Below are 23,693 nucleotides of genomic sequence, written 5' to 3'. Positions count from 1 at the left end.
AGGGATAGAAAAGTAAAAAATTAAAAATGTTAAACTTTTCCTAAATCACTTGAATTAAATGTCGACTGAAAAACTTTCGAACCTCCGATCGAAATCAACGATACAAGTGAGATTCGGCAAACAAAAGAGAGAAGAAGAATGAAAAACAAAGAAAAAGAAAAAATAACAAGTGGATGACGTAGGTCGAAGAAATGATATTTTCCAACGAGAGCTGTCGAGTAGCTTATTATAGATCAGAGGAAAAGGAAAAGGAAAAGGTATAGGAAAGAAACGAGAGAGAAAAAAATAAAAATAAAATACGACGAGGATATGGTTTGAAGAAGACGCGGACCTGCGGATGGATTAGAGGACGTTTCTGACGAGCGTGGTATTTGTTTTAGAATTCCTACGCTTTACCGATGTTGGAAGTGGCAAAGCGTTTGAAATCTGAAACGAATGCGCGTAAACCTTCTACGTATAAATTGGACAACGCACATGCTGTATGTGACATGAGTATAATAACGTAGAAACGTAGGCGAAACGAATGGAAGAGAAAAAAGAAAAAAGAAACGAGACGGATACGGAGAAGAAGAAAAAACTGGAAAAAAAAGTGAAGGTTTTCGGAATATGTACGCGGGTAAAGATAGCTCTCACATTTTCCTTGCTAGACAATTCTCTCTCTCTCTCTCTCTCTCCCTCTCTCTCCCTCTCTCTTTCTCTCTCTGCGCTTTTCTGTTTCTGTTTTTGCTGTATCCTGTATCAATTTTCTGTCATTGTGTACTTTTCCAACATCAATATGAACATAATAAACATCTATCTATCTATCCATTTATCCATTTATCCATCCAGCCATCCATTTATTTATTTATCTATCTATCTATCTACCTATCTGTATATCTACTTATATATCTATCTATCTATCTTTCTATCTCTCTTTTTCTTAGTCTCTTTTCCCAACTCGTATCTGCAAGGTTCGTGATGCCTGCAGCAGCAGCAGGGGAAGCACAGGTTTGTCGGTAACTTCGTTGGCCCCGAAAGGTAACTAAATCTCTTTTGGCAATCACCGGAATCTTTCAGCCTGCGTCGTACACCAACGCTTCGAAACTCTGCACCAGCAGCGGCACAAGGAAAACATCGTAAAAACTTCACTCAAACGAAACAGGAGGAGGAGGAGGAGGAGGAGGAGTTTTAAATTTCTTCTTACGCTGTAGCCACGGAAAGTTGAAAATGAAGGATCCAGGAGAATTCGCAGGCATTGATCGCTGACTCGAAAAAGGACGTTTGGCTCTGTTTGGACCTCACGACAAAAACCGGAAGTGAATTTCTAATTCGCGCTTATAATTGGAACAAATTTTTGGGAAAAAAAACTAGACCAATCGTAGCTTCTAGCTGTATAATAAAGTGAAATCGTACTCACGGATTTCCCGAGGACCTAACGAGACTCCCGAAGGTTCAAATTTCGTTAATAAAGTCATTTTCACAACTCAAACGTAAAATTAACCAATTTTATCGATCGTTTTAAGATAGCCGAACAAAAGATACTATTTCACAATGAATGACGTGCTAGTTGGGAAATGGCGATCAATTTCTCCACTAGTCGGAAAAATATTTAGTCACGAGTGGAGAAATGGATCGCCATTTCCCAACTGGCACGTTATACATTGAGAATTAGCGTTTTCTCATCATTTGCAACATGTGAAAAAAAAATCGTCTAATTTTACATTTTCGAAACTTTATTCATCGGAACTTTATTTTTCGGAACTTTGCTCTGTCGTAACTTGAATCTCGTAACTTGAGCCGTCGGTTTTCCGCCGATCCAAAATTTGTTGTTTCTTCAAATTTTGCTCTCCTAACTTCAAGTTTCGCCAAAAAATAATTCGGAATTATTCGCATTCGGAACGTTTTAAATTCGAAACTTCAGCCCCGCCCCTATATCAGCAACACGATATAGAATTACCAAAACGTTACTTACACGTTCCTGTACAACGATAAGAATCGCCAGTGGTTGAAAATAAAAAATGACCAGCCCACGGCAAACACAGCGCGATGAATAAATCATAGATAGAAATTTGTCCTTTTACCTTATTGTTCTTTATCTCTCCCATTCCCTCGATTTACAAATTTATATACGAACACCGCATTCAACGCTAAATGTAACATATTAGGTACACACGCACGTGCAATCAGCAAACAAGCATACATACCCATAATCTTATACCTATATACCTATCATTTACTCTTGGTTAACCAACGTGACGTGAATGAATGTAGTTATATGTATGTACACATACACCTATATATGTATATATATACGTATGTACGTATTTATATATTTATGTATACGTCCATGTGTACCGATATAGATAAACCAACGTACGTCGCATGTAAACTGGTCGTTCAATATGCATTCGCTGTTTTACTGCTTCGTGTCACGATCCCGAACGACGTTTATTAATTCATTTCATACATGATTACCAACCAGTCTGCCCTGCCGTGTGGAACTTATTGTTAATCATCTCCTTTCTACCTTCTCCTCCTCCTCCTCCTCATCCCCCCGTCCTCATCTAATGGTCGAATCACCTTTGCGCGTCAATTAATTGACAAATATTAAATTGATTCAAATCGATCGATCAGAATTGTACACATGCAGATAATTTGTACAAAACGTAGGGTAATCAATGATTTCATTATACTTAAACATACGTGTGAAACGATTGGAATTGACGTGCGATTGGAAAAAAAAATAAAATAAATAAAAAATGGGAATAAAAAAAAGAAAGAGAAGAAATGATATACATACATATATTATATATATATTGTATTTATAACCAATAAACTGCACAATAGTATATAATTATTGTAGATATTGCGGCGGGAAGTGAAAAGTGGCTGTGGAAAAAAGAAAAGAGTGAAAGAGAAAAATAACAAATTAACCGCCGCTCGAGAAGCATCAGGCATGTGTGTGTGTGTGTGTGTGTGTGGGTGAGTGAGTGCAAGTAAAGGCGTTTAAAAACGACAACGACGATGGCTGATTATCATCTATCGAGCGCCTCTTTGAGTATTCGAGTGTTGCCAACTCGTGATATATATGTATATGTAATATATTATGTGTATATACATATATAAAAGCAGAGTTGTTTATCCTCTTTTTTCCAACCCCCCCCCCCCCCCCCCCCCCCCCTCCCGCGGATCAAGTTTTCTCGGCATTTCTCTACCGGTCGTTAATTACGTTCAAGGGTTTTCAATATCTCTCTTTGGCTCTCTATAATCTACCTCTTTATGAGCTCCTCCTATCGTATACTTATAATGTATACCTTGCAGACTCGTTAATTACAGCAAAGATTAGTTCTTTTTTTTTTGTTTTTTTTTTAATATCACACCGATAACTTCGTTATAGAATATACGTAAATTAGAGAAATTTATTATTGTTTTATATTTATAAGAAAAGTGTTGATTTTTCGTTTACACGACGTGAATTGATATTTTGATTTCAATCTAGGTACGCGAGTAGGAAGAAAATTATTGTTCTTCTTCGCTATTCTTCGTGAATCGAAAAAATTGCGAGAAAGGGTACAAAAAAGAAAAAAAAACGAAAAAAGGAAACGAGAAAATCAGAAGACCATGATCTTCCGCATAACGTGAATCGGTAATTTTTTTTGTTGCCGGAATAAAATCTCTTCTTTTAACTTGAACATATTTTTTACAACGGATGCCACGGTGGAAAATCACAAATTATTCTTTTTTTCAAACACGCACCCTGATGTGTAAAATTTATGATTAAAAGCGTACCCTTTGATCGCGATGTGTGTATATAAAAGAAAAAATAAATGCATAACTACCGCGGCGTGAAAAGATGAAGGAAAACGAGAGAAAACACTTTCGTGACACGAACCTAACGATTGTTTCTCAAAAGAGAGAGAGAGAGAGAGAGAGAGAAACTCTGACGAACTATAAAATAGAAACATGTATTACATATTTTGATTAATTTATTTTGTTGTTAATTTTCTTTACTCTTCTTATAATACTTTTATAGATCCTAAAAGACTTTAATTGTACAGTGTTTCACAATGTTTATCGTATACAAATTTTTGTGAATACCGACATGTTTTATCGTCATTCTTTGTTGGAAACATCCTGGAATAACATCGACCTTCGCTCTGGAAGTCTCCTTATCGTTAGTCTATTGCTAATAAACTTAAACTTCAACACACGCAAACAGAGAGAGAGAGAGAGAGAGAGAAAGAGAAAGAACGAAGCAAAGGAAGAAAAACCGCGATGACAGGGGGTTCAGGGATGTACCTTATATAGGTATATATACATATAAGATATGGGAGAACGTTATATGGTATAAAAATTGGGAAAACGAGACACACTTTTCCCCGGATTAACACCGTGAAGACGGCGTTGGGGCTCGGTTTACATCTATAGACGTCTCTACGAATGTTTGTACGTATGTATGTGTGCGTGATGAAGAGCTTGGATAAGCAGAAAAGAAGAAGAACTATATGGGAAAAGTAGAAGAAGAAGAAAAAATGGCAGGGTTTGTTGTGCGAGTTGGAATATTACGACAGCCTAAATCTTTGTGTTATATCATGCGAAATATACATATGTATGTACATTGCACACATGCCTATAATACCGAATCCTTGATGACTGTGATTTGTCAAACGGAAAAAGGCGACGTGAAAATAAAAAAGAAAAAGAAAAAGTAAAAAAGGTGAATACTGCAGGAAATGCAGAAAGTTTTGCCGAACGGCGATCAAATTGCGGTGAAGGATTCTGCAGGCAGGCATTTATATATACATATATTATTTACCTAGCAAAATTCGTTGTTTAACTTTTCTATTTCTTGTACGGATTTGTCTTTTCTCACCCTTTTCCAAAAATTATACGATGATTCTGTTTTTTGGGTACATAGGTAATTGGTGGGAGATTCGTATATTTCACACTTCTTATTTTCGTATTGGAGAGTATTTAATGATATCTTCCGAAATGCACTCTGCAAGGATGATTGAGTGAACTCGAGAATGAGAAAAAGGGAAAAGGCAGTGATAGGGGGGAAGACTGAAGGAGGAAAGTACGTATCAGCTTTTCGCCATCCTTTGAGGAGCTTCTTGAGAAGAGAGAATCACATGTATATGCGAGCTGGAAAAGTTGGTCGTGGAAAATCTCGAGCACAGAAAATATCCTGACGAATTTCACCAAAAAAAGGTCCTCCGGGAAAAAAAGGAAACCGATGTGATGTCGGATTATTTGAGCACATTATTTTCATTGTTTCATAAACAAAATTAATTTTTAAACCTAAATAAACGCTAGAAGAGACGGTTCTATTCAATTCCCGCACTAGTGCAGTAACGTGTTATTTTAGCACTCTAACCTCAAAATCGCAACTTCGTGATGATTTCTTGGCTCTCGTAATAAAAATACGGCTCGAAACTCGTATGGATAAGGTATTTTATGTCCGTTACAAAATTTACTATTTTGCGCACTCATTTTGGTACGCAAAATCGAATTTTCCGCACTCACTTAGGATGATTACATATACATATATGCAAACAGTGCCGCAGAGCTAACTCATACATATAAGCTTCCTAGGATTGCTGGTAAAAACGGGAAAATTTTCTCTCTGGTAAAAGTCTGTAGGGATGAGACTCGAAGGATATACGACGCAAAGTCGTCGTTTCGAGAAAAGAGAAAAGTAAAAATAAAAGCGAAGAAGACATCTTACTGACGGGTCACGTCTCACCCTGGAAACGGCCGGTCGTTTGCTGCATATATATGTATATACATACATGTACTTGGAGAGGACGTTTTGTCGCTTTCTACATTTACAGTAGAAATTTCACAGTATTATGGATTTTGAAACATGCACTACAGAATGCCGTACGAGGAATTTTTCCTCTTTCTTTCTCTCTCTTTGTTATGTATATATACATACACTTACTTTTCCAAAATTAACAATTTCGTATAATAAAATCATATGTAATGCCTGTGATATTTTTAGCTTTGTTTTAAACAATGAAAAAGTATCAACGTAGATTTTTATTCTCCCTGCTAAGGAAATTCAAAAAGTTATTTTACCTTTTCAATTACGCGGCTAATCCTTAGTTCACGATTGTTTCATCGCATCTCTGCAAAGAAATCGTCTCTCGTTTAACAAAGTTTGTTGGTGAGAGAAAAAAAAAAATAAACGATTTTTTACACCTTCTACTTTGTTAAGTAATTTCTCTCTTACCTCACCTCATAAAATTTTCATCACTTTTCCCACGGGATCCAGGGTTTTAAAGTTGTTTTGAATCTGGATTAGTTTTTGCAGCAAAATACGATCAGTGATGCAAAGAAGATCCGGTTCGTTAATTCTTAATTCGTATTTCACCAATTATTTCAGGGTTATAATACCTATAGTACGTGTTATTATTGGAAAATCTCCTCATGACGTCAGAGCCAGCTGGTTGTCGGCTCCATTTTATTATCACATAACATAAGCTTTTAATTTTAATGGAGGCAAATCGTAATCCTTAGGGTTACAAGTTACTCATGTCACATAAATTAATGAAACTTAATCAATAATATACACGTTCTGATATCCGCACGCGAAAAAAACACCGCCAACGGTCACTTGTCAGCCTGGTTACATTAGTTTGATTTTTTTCCACCAGATGACGCTTTGCAAAGTGACAATCTCAATTAAAAAAAAAGCGTTGAATAAACGGCATGACGACGCCATTTTTCTAAAAGGTTGAATATAAGAAAAAAAAAAAAGAGAAAGGCCGCCAACTACACCTTTAGTTGATAATAACAAGGCTGATATTTTTTTTTAGGTACCCCACCAGTACCGATTTCTATAAATTAAATGTTTCTATAAGGCAAGTTGTAAATTTAGCGACTAAAAATATAATCCTTTCTCTGCAGTTCTGACATGATAAATTTATCGTGAACTGAAAACGGTTATATTTATAATATGTAATACATTACATATACCTATAACATGATTGACGGAAGAACGAAAATGTATAATTGTTAATTCTACTCTGCATGTATAACACACGTTGATACATACATGCATATATAGATTATATGTAAATCCGGACAAAAGAATCGATGCCCCAATTTGAAATTCCTCCTTCCCATAAACCAACGTTATACCACGTCACGCGTCTTTCTATTCTAGGATATTCTTCCTGCATCAATCTTCGCGTTTCTGCACTCACAATCAGTGCCTGCGAGATATCAGAAGATAATAACAATGTTAAAAAAAAGATTCTGTCAAAATACGAGCGTTCTATATTACGTGGAAGATCGCGCTCAGTCGACTCTTCACTTTTATTCATTTTCGTTAAATTTATGAAGTAACGCGAATGGTATTTTTTTTCCATTGCTTACATCAATCATAATATCAATTTACGCCACAAAGAAAACCCACAGTTGTAATATCAATTCTCAAGTTGATGTTTGAGATGTGTATCTGACGACTTTTTCATTATTAATTCAATCTCACAAAATATTTATAATTTTCATATATGAACCTTTGATTTCGGAGAATAAGATTCCCAGTTGATATATCGTTGTGTTATTGATCGTGATCTTTGGGATGAATATAAATGTCAGGGAAGAAATAATAATTCGAGTGCTACAACGTGTTTCTTCGCAAATTTCAAAAAACGTGAAAAATCAAACGATCGCGATCCTCCACATAACGTAGAACGCTAATCTTTCAACAGAATCTCTTTTCTTTTCTTTTTTACCGAAACAAACTTTGTAGGTGGTGCCACGGTGTAAAATAGCGAATTTTTAATGAACAACAGGCTTTTATGTTTTTAATTCGCACAACGCGCCTCGTTACGAAAATACGAATTGACGCCGATTAGCGTTGGCCATAGAAGTTTCATTATTGAGAGCGGACGTCTCGTACACATACGTGTCTAACTTGTTCACCGGACCTTCGCCTAACTATTTTGCATCCAGGGGTTCGATTATGCAATTTGACATTTCCCACCATCCAAGCATTCTTATTGGTTTGCTTAAGCTTTGCAAACCAATCAGAATGCTTGGATGGTAGAAAATGTGAAAAGTGATATGACATAATCTTAACCCAGGTTAGAACAGTACACACGTGTGTCTAACAGCTATAATAAGGTAATATCTACTAACGGAGGTGTCGAGATTCGCGGATTTTCATTCGGCAGGCAGCCAGGCAGGGAGGCAAGCAAGCAGGTGCAGGCAGGGCGTGGTACCTGCCTTGCCACCCCGACAATATCGATTACGCGGGTCCGCGAGCGGTTGCGCATTCCGGGATGAGAGAGAGAGAGAGAGAGAGAGATGGGGGAGGAGGAGAGAGAGAGAGAGAAAGAGAGAGAGAGAGAGACAGAAAAGGACACGTGGACGGACGCAGCCAGACTAAATTTGCGTTGGCCTATATTTTAGATCCGCACTCATCTGCCTCTCAAAGATTGATTGCTTTTTCCCACTCATGCAGCAGCAGCAGCAGTAGCAGCAGCAGCGGCGTCGGTGAGGAAAAGAGGGAGGATTCAACCCCTTCCTACGCCCATCATACCTTACATATATATATCTTGCCTCCGTCCTGCAGAGCCCTCGATTTTGCCCCCGACTGCCGCCGCCTCGCGCCTCTTCCATGTATATACACACATACATACATACATATATACACGTTATATTATATAAAAGCAGACGAAAATTTGTCGACCCGAATTATCGGCCTCGGGGGTTACGTAAGATTGCACCAACGAGACGGGGGATGAAGGGGAGTGAAGGGTGTAGTCCGCACTCTCGCGAATCCCTCTCTAATCCCTCCTTCGCCAGTCGAACAAGTATAATTCCTCGAAACATATACACGTACAATATACACATGTATATTATGTGTAGGTGTGTATATATCGTGAATTTCTGTGCAGGGTGATTTATGCAAGTATAACGTTATCATACCCTCCAAAAGGCACCTTTGGTGCAAAAACCTTTCGCCAAGTATATTAAAAATCTGGTCATTACCCACAAAAATATCTTCTCTGATGGAAAATTTATGCATGTAATTATCTCGTAGAAAAAAAAAAGATTCAAAATCACATACTACTGCCAAGTATATGTCTGTTAATTCAAAGTAATAAGTATGATTGAAACTTGACCCTTATATTCCACATCTCTCTGGAATCACACTACTGCCACACTGGGGTCAGATCAACCCTACATTTATTCAACTAAGAATAATAATCAAGTATGAATAAAAGTCAGAATAACTCATACATTGATAAAAATTCAGAAAAACGAAAACTTGTATTAGTAAGTGATACTATTACGTCAATAATGCAATCCAATAATCATACTGTTTTTTAAATTTTATCAACATTTTTCTTATTTGTCTTTTGAAGTTATGAAATCTCCATATTCTAATCGGTGTCAAAAATTTGGTTATATTTTATATGACTTGTGATTGGAAGTGGTGTTTTTTATTTTATTTTTTTTTTTTATATTTCAATTTTTAAACCATACTTCAGATACGCTGTGCCGAAAAATTCTGAAAAAAATTGGTATTGCATTTTTCGTTACGTACATTTATGCAAAAAATTGTATAATCTTGATCGCGATGTCATAGAATGCTCCATACGTGTACATGTACGTATACATAAACAGTTTAAATTTCCACCTCGCGTGTTGAATTTTCTGCCAAATAAAGGGTTTCAATTTAGAGAGAAAACGACTTGTTCTTTGTGTGTGTAAATGCATAGTAGATACATTATGTGTACATAATATTCATATATATTTGTATAACGAATTTAGCGACGCTCACGAGAAACCGCGGTTATATCTTATCATCGATTATCATACACGTACACACATGTTCCACATACATACATTTTACATACTTCTCGAGTTGAATCGAGGGTGTCTAATTTGCCGGGTATAATACTTACGATAACCCTCCACTCACCCCGTATCGTCGAGGTATGTAGTACCTATAATGATAATATATTTGTAGAGGCACTCTATATCTGTATCCAGAAAACCCTGCGAAGAACCGTTCAAATCAAAAATTAAATCCGCACGTGATTTGCGAAGCTCTGTATATAATTATATTATACATGGCTATGTATACATAGAACTATAAATGTTCATCTTGTATTCGATACGAACTGAGATAAAAAAGTATTGAGATAGAATTTTTCTAATTCTAACTGATAGAGATAAGAAAAATTTGCCTATAAACATTGAATCATCTTGATTATCTCGTTTTTCTTATTAGTTCCAATATTTATCATTTCATATAAATCGTCAGTGAATATATAAATAATACCGTTAAGTTGCGTTAAAATTAATTTTCCTCTATTATTCGCATCAATTTTTTCCTACCTAAATGTATTATAGATATTCTTGTATCGGTACAGACCAATTAATAATTGTTATAATATTTTTCTGTTTCAGAGGCCGACTATACTTTAGATGATTCCTTTTGGAATGAAGAAAGTCCTGTTGGTAAGTCGAGAGAAATATTTCACCAATATGGTTTCAATTTCGTCATGATGTATTTTATTTTCACGCTTCGATAAACCGAACACGACTTTTTGTATTTTTATGCCGAAATTTTTTTTTCCGACAATTTAGTTTTCTCGTTTTCTGTACTTTTTTTCTCCCCCGGCTTTACACTGCTAATTGAAATTCGCAATCAGGTCGAAATCTCACAGTTACGCGAACATATTATACTCTTCAATTCTGTACAAAAAAGCATATATATTTCCTGTGTGTTTTTCAGAATTTGTTTATTTTTTTTTTCTTTCTCGTCTTCTTGGTGCTGGGTAATTTCTGTGCATTGCGGTTCATACATTATAATACATTTGGGGAAAAAATTTAGACGTATATAATGAGCGAAATCAATTGGTAGCTCTCGTGATTGCGTAAATTTTTCTAATCTTTATCCACCGAATACATATAATAAATGTAAATTTTGGTATTTATAACAAAATATTGTGTTAAATTCCCACGCGAAAATGTTTAACGAAATGTGTCTGTAAATTGATTTAAAAAAAAACCAAAAAAAAAAAAAGTTTTCTCTGAATGTATCTCATAGAATATAATGCAAACAGTTTCAGCTAATGTATAATAATTTGGAAACAAACAAAAATTTGGCAACTCACTCTCTCTCTCTCTCTCTCTCGGTGTTTTATAGATTTTCTTTTACTTGAAGATTTTTCTTGATACCCCATTAATTCTACCTATCTTATTACTTTTTTGCATTTTCATTATTCCGTTCAATAATTAATTCCTTTTTATTAGCATTTTCAAATCGTATACAGAGCAAAGAAGAAAAAGAAGAAGAAGTAAAGTGATTTAAATAAATAAAATTCATATATCATGCAAAACTTATACCGACCGTTGACCTACTTCGTAGGCAAAATTAATTGAAGAGAAAAAAGCCAAAGAGGAAAACCAAAAGCACCACTCAACGTGAGGGAGGGAGAGAAAAGGAAGGAAAAAATTAGAATTGACAAGAAGAAGAGAAAAAAGTGTGAAATATAATCGTAAACTAGTTTCGTTAGGCTGCACGGTTATGTATATATGTATATATATATATATATTAACGTTCAAAGTTATACTTATACTTGTATACTTCGTACACATAATACGTCATTTATCACGTACACGATATTATAAAGTCGTCACAGCACCTCTATAATTCATAAAGAAGACTGATGATCAGCTGTAACTTATAATCATATAGGTAATATACTAATTATGTGAAGCGAAAAATTTTTCAAATGGTTTTTTTTCGATAATAATATGAAGAAAAGTCCTACGGGAATAGGTATACATACATATATGTTACGTGTATTATACAATACATATAGGAATATTCACAATAATTTGGCACAGTTATTCTTTTGACATTTATATATTCCGCGGAATATAAGCGTTATAGGGAGAAAAAGATTTTGAATATAAAGAGATGCTGCAGGGTGTTGGAAGATTTTTTTGCCCATAGATTTTTGACGTCGGTATTATACATATACACACATATATATATATATATACATATATATATGTGTATGCGAGAGTATAAGGTGTACCTACCAGCAGATCTACAAAAGACAGACGAGGGTATCGGCGGGAACCGGATGGGCACGGATTCCAAGTATATACATATGTACGCAATACATAATACATACCGCATACGTGTATAAATATATATATATATATATATATATATATATATATATATATATATATATATATATATATGTTTGTGTATATAGACGGGCAGAGGAGCTCCAACTTGAGTGATTAATGTGGCAGCTCAATGATGCTCGAAAGTGTGTTGTTACGGAAAAGGAGAGGAGGAAATGGATAGAAATAAAGAAAGGAAAGAAAAATAAAAAGTAAAAGAAAGAAAAAAATGAAGAAAATGAGAGATAAGTGAAAAAGGAAAGAGACGTGAAGAGAGATACGTTGAATATAAGCAATATCACAGTAGTGAACGAATCACGAGAGATCGAAAAAAACGAACCATGAAGTACACAGTAGATTCATACCGGGCCTAAAGTGGAAACAAATCACCTCAGCACCTGCAGATAGGCAACCGGAGTTACGATTTTCCACGTCACGAATGGATTGTAAAGCCCGATTGCCTATCTGTAGGAAACAAGCCACCTCGGCGCCTGCAGATAAGCAACCGGAGTTACAATTTTCCATTTCACAAAAGAGAATGTAAAGCCCGGTTGCCTATCTGAAGGCGCCGAGGTGGCTTGTTTCCACGTTCAGGGCCCGGTATATTTTTTTGTCATTATACTTCGGTGTGAATGATTATTACTTGTTTGATTAGAATGATGTACCTATGCGAATGAATATCTTACCGAATGAAGGAACGAATGAACGTGTATAATAATAACGTGCATTAATCATAATGTGTATTATTTTTTTCAGGCGAGGTTGAGAGATTACTACGCGAATACAGACAGAACCAAGAGCTAGTACGAAATATCGGGGCCCATTACTATCAGATAATATACCCGGTCCAGTTGCGGCATCACGAGAAAATGGGAATATCCACAAGAGAAGTTGGGGCCAAGGTGAGAATATAGATTCATTATTAAGTCTAGTTTATATGTACGCACACATACATCATGATTTGTGATATTATTGTGATGTAGAATTTCCCTATTTTACCGACAAATTTAGAAAATCGTATGGAAGGAAATTGCAGTTTTAGGATACGATAAGACATTCACAATGATCGCAATTCTGCATGGTCACTATACCTATATAATTACAGTTTGTAATATCAATGAAGAATTGGGTGTAACAAATATCCTGGAATTCAGCCATAACCTCAAAGAATAAGTGAAAATGAACTGCAAACGATATATAGTTACCTTAATATTCAACGATTAGCCACGAATTAAAATGTCAAACTTTATATCGTGCCTATAATTTAATAAATTTTAAAAAACGTTCGTTTACTCTACGAATTACTGACTCGGTCGGTAATGCCCATCCCTAATTTATTAGCCATTAGTCATAAATGCGTGTTTTTTCAGCCAAAGAAACAGATCGCTATAATAAGATTAATTCATCTGATGACTGCACTGCATTGCTTGATAATATCAAAAATCTGATAAATGTTGGAGGCGAGGTTAGAAAAGGTTGTCTACGACTAAAGTAAGTCGGAAAATTTAGAACAGCGAGGATCGCGCAGTAGAAATAAAAGGGACATACGTTCGATGTAATTCCCAAGGGTGATCCCAAGGAAAGTTGCTGCCGTGGTAATCCAATACGCGTAGTAAAAAACTTTAAGAAACTGTTTACGTACACACACATACAAACGTACATAGAAAAAGACGCGAGATGCGATAGTAAAAAAGAGATAGCAACGGATGTAGAAAGAAGAAAGGAAAAAAGAAAGAAAGGGGGAAAGTTGCAGGTATCTGAGAAGAAGTTTTTCTTTCCTATCTAGAGCGATATTGAGACGACGTTGAACGTGGCTCTGTCGGAAAGTCGATACATCTGTCAGTTTTAGCCTTATTCCTCGAGGTATAATACATGCATACACATACATACGTGTTTACATACATACATATATATGCATCCATCATATACATCGTACGATAGCTACTTCACTTCACTTCACTTCACTTCACTTCACTCCTCTGCATCCACGGCAGCCTCTCAACGATTATATTTTTAGCCACGATGACGTCGCTGAAAGATATTATACTGTATGCAATAATATACATATGTATACATACATACGATATTCAAACCTATACAATATACATATATTATACATAGTATATAAGATAAAATACAACGTACCAGGGTAATTTCCTTGTAGCTTTCCGTCGCTTCGCCTGAAGACAGGCAACCGAAGTGCGTAGTTACATCTTATATCTGTACTTAGAGGGTAGTCCTTAAAAAAGTCATTTTTGAATTTCGACGGACTTGCCCCCCAAATCGGATCCACATCATTCAAAAATAATTCCCTCATTTTTTCAGGGTTTTATCTCAACTCTAACCCGTTCAGGGACACGTCAAATCTACCTTCCTTGGGTCGCTGATTACGAATCTGAACTCAAAATTTGAAAATTCAAAATGGCGGATTCAATATGGCGGAGCGAAGTCCAAAAAGTCATTTGATTTCGATAAAACTCGGTACTCCGGAGTTTTCAAGGTCGCTGATTACGAATCCGAACTCCATATTACTGGAAATATATTTCCGTTTGACTTATCAGCCGAGGCGGGAACAATTTTTTTCATAAATTAAATCATACCTAATCTCATTGTCAGTAAAATGATACATGTCGGTTAATTGCCCATCTGCTGGGAAAGCTTTAGGAACGTTCAAGGAAATCACCCGGTGTACAAAGCTTCTCATTCTCCTTACGTTATACCTGTAATAATGAAAAGGTATTCACATTATGTGGTCATAAGTCTCATTCACCTTATACGCAATTAATTTTAGAACCCGCCAAGAAACGGACACGGAGATAACAGTTATCAGAATCAAAGAGGACGATCACGCGTAAGGATATTTAGATTCTTTCGAAATCTCGGTGGTAATAAACTTTCTTTATTTCCTAATCCTGTACATTTTCAGACGGGAAAACACTATCATCGGACGTCCATTCTTCTCAAGGCCTTCAACCATAAATTTCGTCTAGACTTAGAATTAAATACGTAAGAAATCACCGACAATTATTAATTCTATATAATTATTCGCCAGTAATCATGCTTTCATTTTTAATAGTATTTCTTTATATTTCTATCCCTCTCTCGCTCTGTTTATTACAAGTGGAAAAAATCTTACTTGACATTTAGTACCGTGACGTATATTATTGTCATTTACTGCATCGTAACTATTATTCGCGGTAATTAATTTCAAAGCCTGTTCGTTAACGTTAACTTGACGGATGACGAGAAAGACGAGAACAGGGGTTAGAAATGTTTAACGCGCTTGTTGTATCGGTAAAAAAGCTGGTTTTATATTAGAAAGACTAAAAAAGAGAAAAAATTTAAGGTATAATTGTAGTTTCTGTGTTTGATTGTTAATATTATTATTATGCATGAAGAATTAATTACACAAGAATGTCGTTTGTGTATTTCCTATTTTTTGTCTGTGCTGTATGAATTTTACATACAATATGAGCTGTCTAATTCCAATTTTTATTCTTTCTCGATATAATTGTTTGAGGTATCATGAAATGGAAATTTTTGAATTTCACATTTGTGTATCACTGTGGAAAAAAATCAAACAGGCATTATAACATCTTGTACCTGGTTACAGGCAACTGTTAGCTCCGAATTTGATGCAGAAGCACTTTTTGCCAAGCGGTGCCGAACAAGTATCGAAACAGGTATGTAAAACATTGGCGGGAAAAAGTTTTGCACATTTATTATTATATACGACGCGGATGACGCGGAGAATGATTCTAAAATAAATTAAAAGAAAGAGGAAAACGCGCGAGGCGAAAAGACCGTAGCCCCATTGTTGCACACGATTCTTTATATACCAAGACTATGTTACGCGTTTTTTCACGAAGCACGAAAGTGAGGTTAGGGTCGCGTAACGTCAGATTTGTTCTCTACGCGCACGCGCAGAGTACAGAAAAGACCGCTTTCAACTCCTAGGGCTTAAAAGTCGTATTTTCATTACTCCGCGCATGCGCATTCTCAGACTTACTCGACCGTTCATAGAAAGGGGTACTTTGTGTATTATAATATACATATTGTTTTTTTTTTTTTTTTTTTTTTTCAAAAAACATTGCATTACAAAAATTATTTTATATTTAACAGGAAATCGAGCACTGTTTTTATCACGGAACGGTCAAGGATTACCCGGGAGCAAGTGCGGCTTTTCACACCTGCGACGGAGTGAGCGGTGTTATTCATTTAGGCAACGAAACATTCGTCATGCATCCCTTCTACGGCGGGGATATGTCGGTCAGTAAAATCGAACGGGCAGAATTTTTTCTTCTGAAAGAATGTTTAAAAAAAAAGAAGACAAAAAATCCCAAAGGAACAGTTCTCTTCGCGATTCAGTCGCATCAAGATTCGAGGCAGCCGCGTGTTTATATAGCCTGTGTAAAAAATTCGGGAGTAAAAACCCTCGAGAGAGGAGTTTGATAGGTTTTCAGAATTCGTGAACGATATCTTTTATCAATTTTTTATCCCACCTTCGTTCTGGTCAATTAATGGTTGAGCGTTTTTACGTCTTTGACGAATACTTGAGAAGGAAAAAAATCAGGTTAAAAGGAAAAACTAGTGATAGGTAAATGTGAAAAGATTTGAACAGAATTTGAAGCAAAAAAAAAAAAACAGACAAAAGAAAATAAAAGCAACGAAGACGTAAAGTAACTATCGAAATCGAATAAAACACAATTGACTTATCAATTGCCGGAGTATTTGAAGAAGCTTAATTAAAATAATGATCATGCCTAGAAGATAAACCATAGAATGTAGACTATATACGTACCTCTCTTTTAGCAGAAACATCCACACGTCATATTTGAAGCTCGTACAAAGGCTAATAAAGGCTGCGCAAATCTGGTTACTAATCGTCAGCCAAAAAATCGTAGGCAAAAACATATCCTCGGCCTTTCCGAAGACACATTTACCCGGTACAAACGTGACGTCCGCGAGGCCACAAAGTACATCGAAACAGCCATGATAATCGACAAGGCTATGGTAGGTGATGTATGACAAAAGTAGACGATACAATGTAGAATCGAAATTGAAAATGGGAACGAAAAGACGAACACTCGAATGTCCAATATGGATGGATCAGTTTTACATACACCCGTTAAACTCGATCGATTCAAGGCATGCTAATCCGGATATTGCTTGCAGTTTGACAAGAGGAATGGCAGTACGAGAATGCAAGTTGTCTACGACGCGATACAGGTTGCGAATATTGCAGACTTGGTGAGTTGTTTCGCAATTTTTAACTTTCCATTTCTCTCTGTTTTCAGAGAAAAAATCTCTCGTGAGATTTTCGCTTTGATCGGTTCGGTACTTTTTATATTATTTTAATAACACTACTTCAAGAAATCAAATAAAAATGGCGATATCTTGAGAGTGGATGAATGGATTTGAATTAAAATTCGTATCGTGAGGTTTTTTGGGTCGCTAATCACGAATCTAAGGTCAGATTTGCTAAATTCAAATTTGGTACTCGTCGGTTTGTTGGGTGGTTGACCACAATTCTGAAATCAGATTGGGACATTCAATATGGTGGATATTGTTCTTTTTTTTCTCTCTATAAACTTGGAACCTGCAGTTTGAGAACGGCAAGTTCGAGGGCTGGTTTATGGCGAGTCTAAAGCCACTTGTATCCCCTTCTCAACAACCCGCAAACACAGTCTATGAATGTACCATTAATCAACTTCGGTTGAACCTCAGGGATCCGGAGTGATAATTCCGATTGCCGCTGATCATCGACAGATCTTGAAATTCCATTTTTCCCTTACTCCCGACAGTACTTTCGCACCCTGAATACAAGAGTGTCTGTAGTCTACATAGAAACGTGGCAAGGAAGTAACCAGGCACCGATAAACAAGAGCAGCGAAATAAATAAGGCACTTCAGAACTTCAGCGATTATACAAAGAGGAAACTTTTCAGCGTCGAGAAAGACACTACGCAGTTACTGACGTAAGTATGAATGAAAGATGAATGGAGAACGTTAAGGGGTGGAGGTACAGTCTGGACGGTCTAAAATCATACCTATTTTCAGGAACTTTTTTTTTAAACAAAATGAAAACACTTAAAGAAATTTGAGATTGAGCGCTTTATCATTTATAGTTTCAAAAACATTTAAAAAAATTTTTTTTCATTCAAATTAATAATAAAATGACGGCATGGCCCATGTAAGTAGCTAACGACTCCGAACTCGAAAACTTTTTTGCGGTGGCACATCTCCTAACGTCACTGTCCAACTTTCAACAGATTTGAAAATTTTATTCGAGTTCAAAACACCTCTTTGGTTTCCTTGCTCGTTGCCCACTTATTGTAAAAAAAAAATGTTCAAATATATACAATTATGAACAAAAACTGACATTTTTCGACCAAAAATTGTTAACAATTTAAATGAAAAAGTTTCAAAACGTTCTTGAAACTACAATTAATGAAGCCGTCAAACTCAAATTGCTGTAATGTTTTATTTTCTTTAAAAAAAAAAAAAAATACGTCTTAAAACCGGTACGACGTACATCATCCTCCTTAATCGTTTCTTCGTGAATAAACATTCTTGTCAATAATCCATCATATTCCTTACACAAAAATTTCCTCGATCAGGGGCGAAACATTCCACGGAGAATCGGGCATCGCGGTACCGGGAACGGTATGTTCAGCAACCTCGGTGGGAATAAGCGTCGACCTGAACAGTTACGAGCCTCACCTAGTCGCCGGTACGATGGCTCACATGATAGGTCACAACATCGGAATGGGTCACGACAACGGGAGTAAGTTCCAACAATCATACAAGAGGATTAAATAGTTGGCGAGTTTTTCTCCCTTTCCAGTGAACTCGGCTCTACGATAATATTTTCCATTTCTTCTTTTCCATTTCTTTTTCTTTTTTGATTTTCAGGAGAGCAATGCATCTGCAGAGACTGGCATGGTTGTATAATGGCGCAGTCGATAGTAGGCCTGGAAAATGTTCAACCGTATAAATTTTCCGGATGCAGTAAATCGGACTACGAAGACGCGTTGAGACTAGGCCACGGTATTTGTTTGCTCAACAAACCAAACGAGGTAACTTGTCCATAAATCATAAATGTGTACATTAGGGAGGTCCTTATTTTGGGCGTTGACGAATTTTTTCCAAACCACCCCTCAAATCAACTTCAAATAATTCAAAAACAATTGCCTTAAATGAAAAAGATTTTTTCGAATATTATCACTTTTACAATAAAATACATACCAAAAAAATAAGTTTTTTTGATGTTTGAATTATTTGAAGTAGATTTACGGGGGTGGAAAATAAGGATCGCCCTAGTGTCCATCCATATCTGACAATACGGTTTCTGATCACGTTCAAGATTATATTGTACACCTATCATTATAGTTTTTATCCTACATTATTTTTACTTTATCATTCTGGGCTCGGCTATGCAGCAAGTACAATGATAACAACAATAATAATAAAAAATAACGGCAATGATAATACAGCAGTCCCTTCGCACCAGTATTACATTTTTTCACGATCCATAAACTTTCGCCCATTCCGCACTGTATGGTGAGCAGAGAGCAACGAGTAGCTGCCGCTGTTTATACTGCGGTGGAAAGAGTTTACTTAAAAGGGTTTTTAGTTCGCCAGCTTTTATGGCTCCGCAACCCTTCTATCTTTCTGTCTATTTTTTTTTTTTTTTTTTGCTTTCCTTTTTCGATCGCACATAGACTCAATTTTACGACAAGATTACCGGAGGTGTGATGAAAACAGACTACATAGTTTAGAGACCTTTTTTGTCTAGGTCCTCTCCTCCCTCTTCACCTTGTACACAGAAGATATAAACCGTGAGTCGTTGAAGTAGCTGCTTCTGCACGGTGTTGTTATCTTTGATTTTTCTGATATTTTATTTATGATCGACAGCTTTCACTTGAGGATATTTCGATGGTAAAGCTTTTTTTTTTTTTTACATATAAAAACTATAACGTGATCGTTCCACAGCTGGCATCATCGGTGACGGGGACTTGTGGCAACAAGAAAATCGACGACGGAGAAGACTGCGATTGCGGTACGATTGAAAATTGTCATGAAAAAGATCCCTGCTGTGATCCGATCACCTGCAAGCTAACCACCGAAGCGGAATGCGCTGGAGGTCCGTGCTGTGACAACTGCAAGGTGAGAACTGCTGACAATGAATTTATAATAATATGGTTAACTTTGTCGATGTTTTACAATATTTAAACAATTCAATTTTGGTTAGGAAAACCGAGCGAACTTTTTCTCCGATCCCTAAACAATACCTAGATATTTTTTTTTAGATTTTTAGGACTCATTGTCGACACTTTTTTGGAGCTAGGGTCAACTTCTACCGAGGTGTGACCAATTACGCTTAATAATCGATCGCTATAACGTGATCGAATCTCGCAGCAATAATTTTCATGTACTTATCGATGAAGGGGAGGAAAAATGCTGGAAATACGATCAGCTCGAATGTAGACAACCAACACCGTTATTATTATCGAAGCTTGTTATAATTTCCCAATCGACACACCGCGTGCATGGACCATACCGTGATGATGATAAGTTTCCTTGGATACGCACACACACATATATATATATATATATATAGCAAGCGGGTGAAAGAGAAGAAGGGGGGGGGGGGGGGGGGGATTTATAATTGCTCTAAAATTCAACAACGGTCACAATTATAGGGAGGGAATTATAGAGGCTATAATTGACTTCCATCCGTCGAATCGCGTCGATTCGATTCGCGTCCCAGGTTCTGTGGAGAGAAATTTTGCTCTCCCCCTCTACAATCAATTCTGTGTATCCGGTTTATACGTAACCTATAGATATAGATATACATCTGGCGATGAGGGGGCGGATGGGAGGTTTAGGGGGTGTAGTGACGTCAATTTGTCGATGTGTAAATTCATCCCGACGGCGCATAAGAGAATTTCCTCTCTGTATCCGTCGCTCCGGATGAACGTATGTGTATGTACATGTGATTAACATCTGAAAGTACATACATACGTACCTACGTACATACAGGGTGTTCAAAAATTCACGCAAAAAGTAATTTTGATAGGAAACAGGCTAACAATTCAAAATGAAATAATTTTTTTTCGTTCATTCATGAAGTAGACAGTATATATAAGTTTATGTGTGGAATAGGATATCGGGTAAATGGCCTCCCTGTACACTTGGGGACAATGAATCTGAGACAGTTAATTTTTCACACTAGTCTGTTATGTTGGCAACACAGAGAAACCTACAGAATCAAACTCAATCTCAATAAATATAACATAACCCATGACCGTCGAATCTAACCTTAGAATATGTGTCAATCCAACAAGTCCTTATCCCCGCGGTATTCTAAGGTTAGATTCGATGTTCATGGGATATGTTATGTTTATTGAGATTGGGTTTGTTTCGCACTCGGCCGACTGTGGCGCTGTAGGTTTCTCTGTGTTGCCAACTTAACTGTCTAGTGTTAAAAATTAGCCGTCTCAGATTCGTCGTTCCCAAGTGTACACACCAGATTGACTTTTAGAATTTTTGGTCCAGGGGGCGCGTAGAATCCCGCCGAATGTTCTCAGGGATTTTGGGGTACCGATAGGGTGACGATATCTCGTTACGGTGTTGTTTGACCGTAACACGTAGGGTGTCAGATGATGGAATGAGGCAGACGAGACAACGACGTCAGGGTATCGTGTATAATTTGACGTTGTATCGATTCAGCTTCGTGCTCGGGGCGTCGTTTGCCGTGAGTCAACAAACGAGTGCGACCTCTCCGAGGTGTGTTCCGGTGAATCGGGCCAGTGTCCGATCGACGTCTACAAGAAAAACGGAAGCCCCTGCGGCAACAACAGCGGATATTGTTTCGACGGCGTTTGTCCGGCCCTTAATCTACAGTGCGAACAGGTCTGGGGATACGGCGGTATCGCTGCCGACAAACAGTGCTTCGAACAGTTCAACTCCAAGGGGGCGATAAACGGTCATTGCGGGACCGACTCGAGTGGGCATCTGGTCAAGTGCGAGGCAGAGTAAGTCCCTGGTCCATAGATTCTTGCAATCGAAAGTCAGAGAAGTAAGAATTTGGAAAAGTCAATACTTGGAATGACAGACATGTCGAAATTTCCAAACTTGTGAAAATGAAATAGCGAAACATGAATTTTTCGAATATGTCACTGATCAGAATGACTACTAATTCTTTCTTCCAAGTTTTTAACCCCGTCCAGAGGATCTTCTATCGTTTGACTTCGTTGTCACCGTCACAAATAACAGTTCACGGTGGTCACTGTGTGGCTCGCAGACGACTCGGGGAAAAATGGTTAAGGAAGTCAGGAAGAGTCAGAGAATTTGCTTGAGTGTTTTTTGGTGCGTTCCGAAATTAGCTCTCAGTGCTGTTAACAATCTTTTATCTCTTTTGTCTCTGTCCTAGGGAGTTTTTAGTGATGGCAGCTAGTTTTGGAACACAACCTTTAGCGGGCACCGTGAACAGTGACGTGTATTTTTTACCAACTTATGACTCGGAGTTAACGTAACTGAAAGTCAGACTGTACGGACTAATTGTGTAACTACTTCGATTTTCAGGAACATTCATTGCGGTTCGCTGCAGTGCCAATCTGGTAACAAACAGCCGGTTATTTCGGGCATGGATCAGCTTTACTCGAGAACTATAATCAGCATAAAGGGTCAAGACTACGAGTGCAAGTGAGTTCAATTCACTGTGAGCAGCGTTGCGGGGATGTAAAACTTTGCTTTTCATTAATTCGCACCCCGGCGACGAGGGTGACAAAATTAAATAATTCGGTTATTTCAAGAGAAGCAACCAACTATGAGTAAAAGTCATGCGTGATTATGGAAGTCACCTGTTGTTCTCTGCTCTGCGACGATCCAATTTTTCAACTACAGAAATGTCACTGCTCGAGCTTATAGATTCAAATTTTTCAAATCCAAATATGGTCCCAAGTCAAAAATGCCAATTGTTCCTCGATTGCTTCCAGGTCGACAACAGGGACTGTTGAGGGCTCCGAAATGCCGGACATGGGTCTAGTCAGAGACGGGACAACGTGCGGCGACAATCTGGTGAGAAGAATGAAAATTTCGCAATTTTAGTTACTGCAGGGTTAAAAATTACAGGGGACAAAAATTTGAGATTCGAATTACAGATATGCGTCAATCAGACATGCACCAGTCGCTTTCCACACGAGCACACTGGCAAATGTCCTACAAATCGTGACGATAACGAATGCTCGGGAAAAGGAGTGAGTAGCCCATTGATCCGGTTAACCCTTTCAGTCACACATTTTTAAAATCGATATTTTGGCCTGAATTTTGTTACGCGGGGGTTTTTGGCGTCGCTGATGCCGAATCTGAAGTCGGAATTTGATAATTTCTAAAACCAAGATGGCGGATACAAAATCTGAAAAACTATCAAAATGAAATGATTCTGACTGAAACTTATTACTCGGGGGTTCTTAGGGTTGTTGATCACGAGTCTAAGGTCAGAATATCATAACTTCTAAATTCAAGATGGCGGATCCA

General features: G+C 37.2%; 1 protein-coding gene and 1 long non-coding RNA gene across 17 annotated transcripts in view; one reads left to right on the top strand and one right to left on the bottom strand.

Moving 5' to 3' along the window:
* LOC124176097 overlaps window positions 1-23,693 on the bottom strand; it is a 72,288-nt gene that overhangs the window by 14,864 nt on the left and 33,731 nt on the right. Inside the window, exon 2 of the long non-coding RNA XR_006869300.1 lies at window positions 23,018-23,231. This is a non-coding gene — a long non-coding RNA (uncharacterized LOC124176097). The remainder of the gene's footprint in view (window positions 1-23,017; window positions 23,232-23,693) is intronic.
* Window positions 1-23,693, top strand: part of LOC124176062 (disintegrin and metalloproteinase domain-containing protein 11) — a 45,410-nt gene that overhangs the window by 7,249 nt on the left and 14,468 nt on the right. For 13 of the 16 annotated variants that reach the window (XM_046556872.1, XM_046556870.1, XM_046556868.1 and 10 more), the window contains 16 exons: window positions 10,414-10,464; window positions 12,907-13,052; window positions 14,942-15,001; window positions 15,077-15,156; window positions 15,764-15,833; window positions 16,273-16,419; window positions 16,963-17,163; window positions 17,326-17,400; window positions 17,955-18,127; window positions 18,770-18,936; window positions 19,065-19,228; window positions 20,145-20,318; window positions 21,885-22,189; window positions 22,740-22,859; window positions 23,153-23,234; window positions 23,318-23,413. In XM_046556872.1, the coding sequence (XP_046412828.1) occupies window positions 10,414-10,464; window positions 12,907-13,052; window positions 14,942-15,001; window positions 15,077-15,156; window positions 15,764-15,833; window positions 16,273-16,419; window positions 16,963-17,163; window positions 17,326-17,400; window positions 17,955-18,127; window positions 18,770-18,936; window positions 19,065-19,228; window positions 20,145-20,318; window positions 21,885-22,189; window positions 22,740-22,859; window positions 23,153-23,234; window positions 23,318-23,413 (2,111 nt within the window). The remainder of the gene's footprint in view (window positions 1-10,413; window positions 10,465-12,906; window positions 13,053-14,941; window positions 15,002-15,076; window positions 15,157-15,763; window positions 15,834-16,272; window positions 16,420-16,962; window positions 17,164-17,325; window positions 17,401-17,954; window positions 18,128-18,769; window positions 18,937-19,064; window positions 19,229-20,144; window positions 20,319-21,884; window positions 22,190-22,739; window positions 22,860-23,152; window positions 23,235-23,317; window positions 23,414-23,693) is intronic. The other 3 variants (XM_046556871.1, XM_046556873.1, XM_046556869.1) reach the window with 1 other exon arrangement.

The sequence above is a fragment of the Neodiprion fabricii genome, chromosome 2, assembly GCF_021155785.1.
Source record: "Neodiprion fabricii isolate iyNeoFabr1 chromosome 2, iyNeoFabr1.1, whole genome shotgun sequence".
NCBI classification, from domain to species: Eukaryota; Metazoa; Arthropoda; class Insecta; order Hymenoptera; family Diprionidae; genus Neodiprion; species Neodiprion fabricii.
This window is presented reverse-complemented; position numbering and strand designations above follow the sequence as displayed.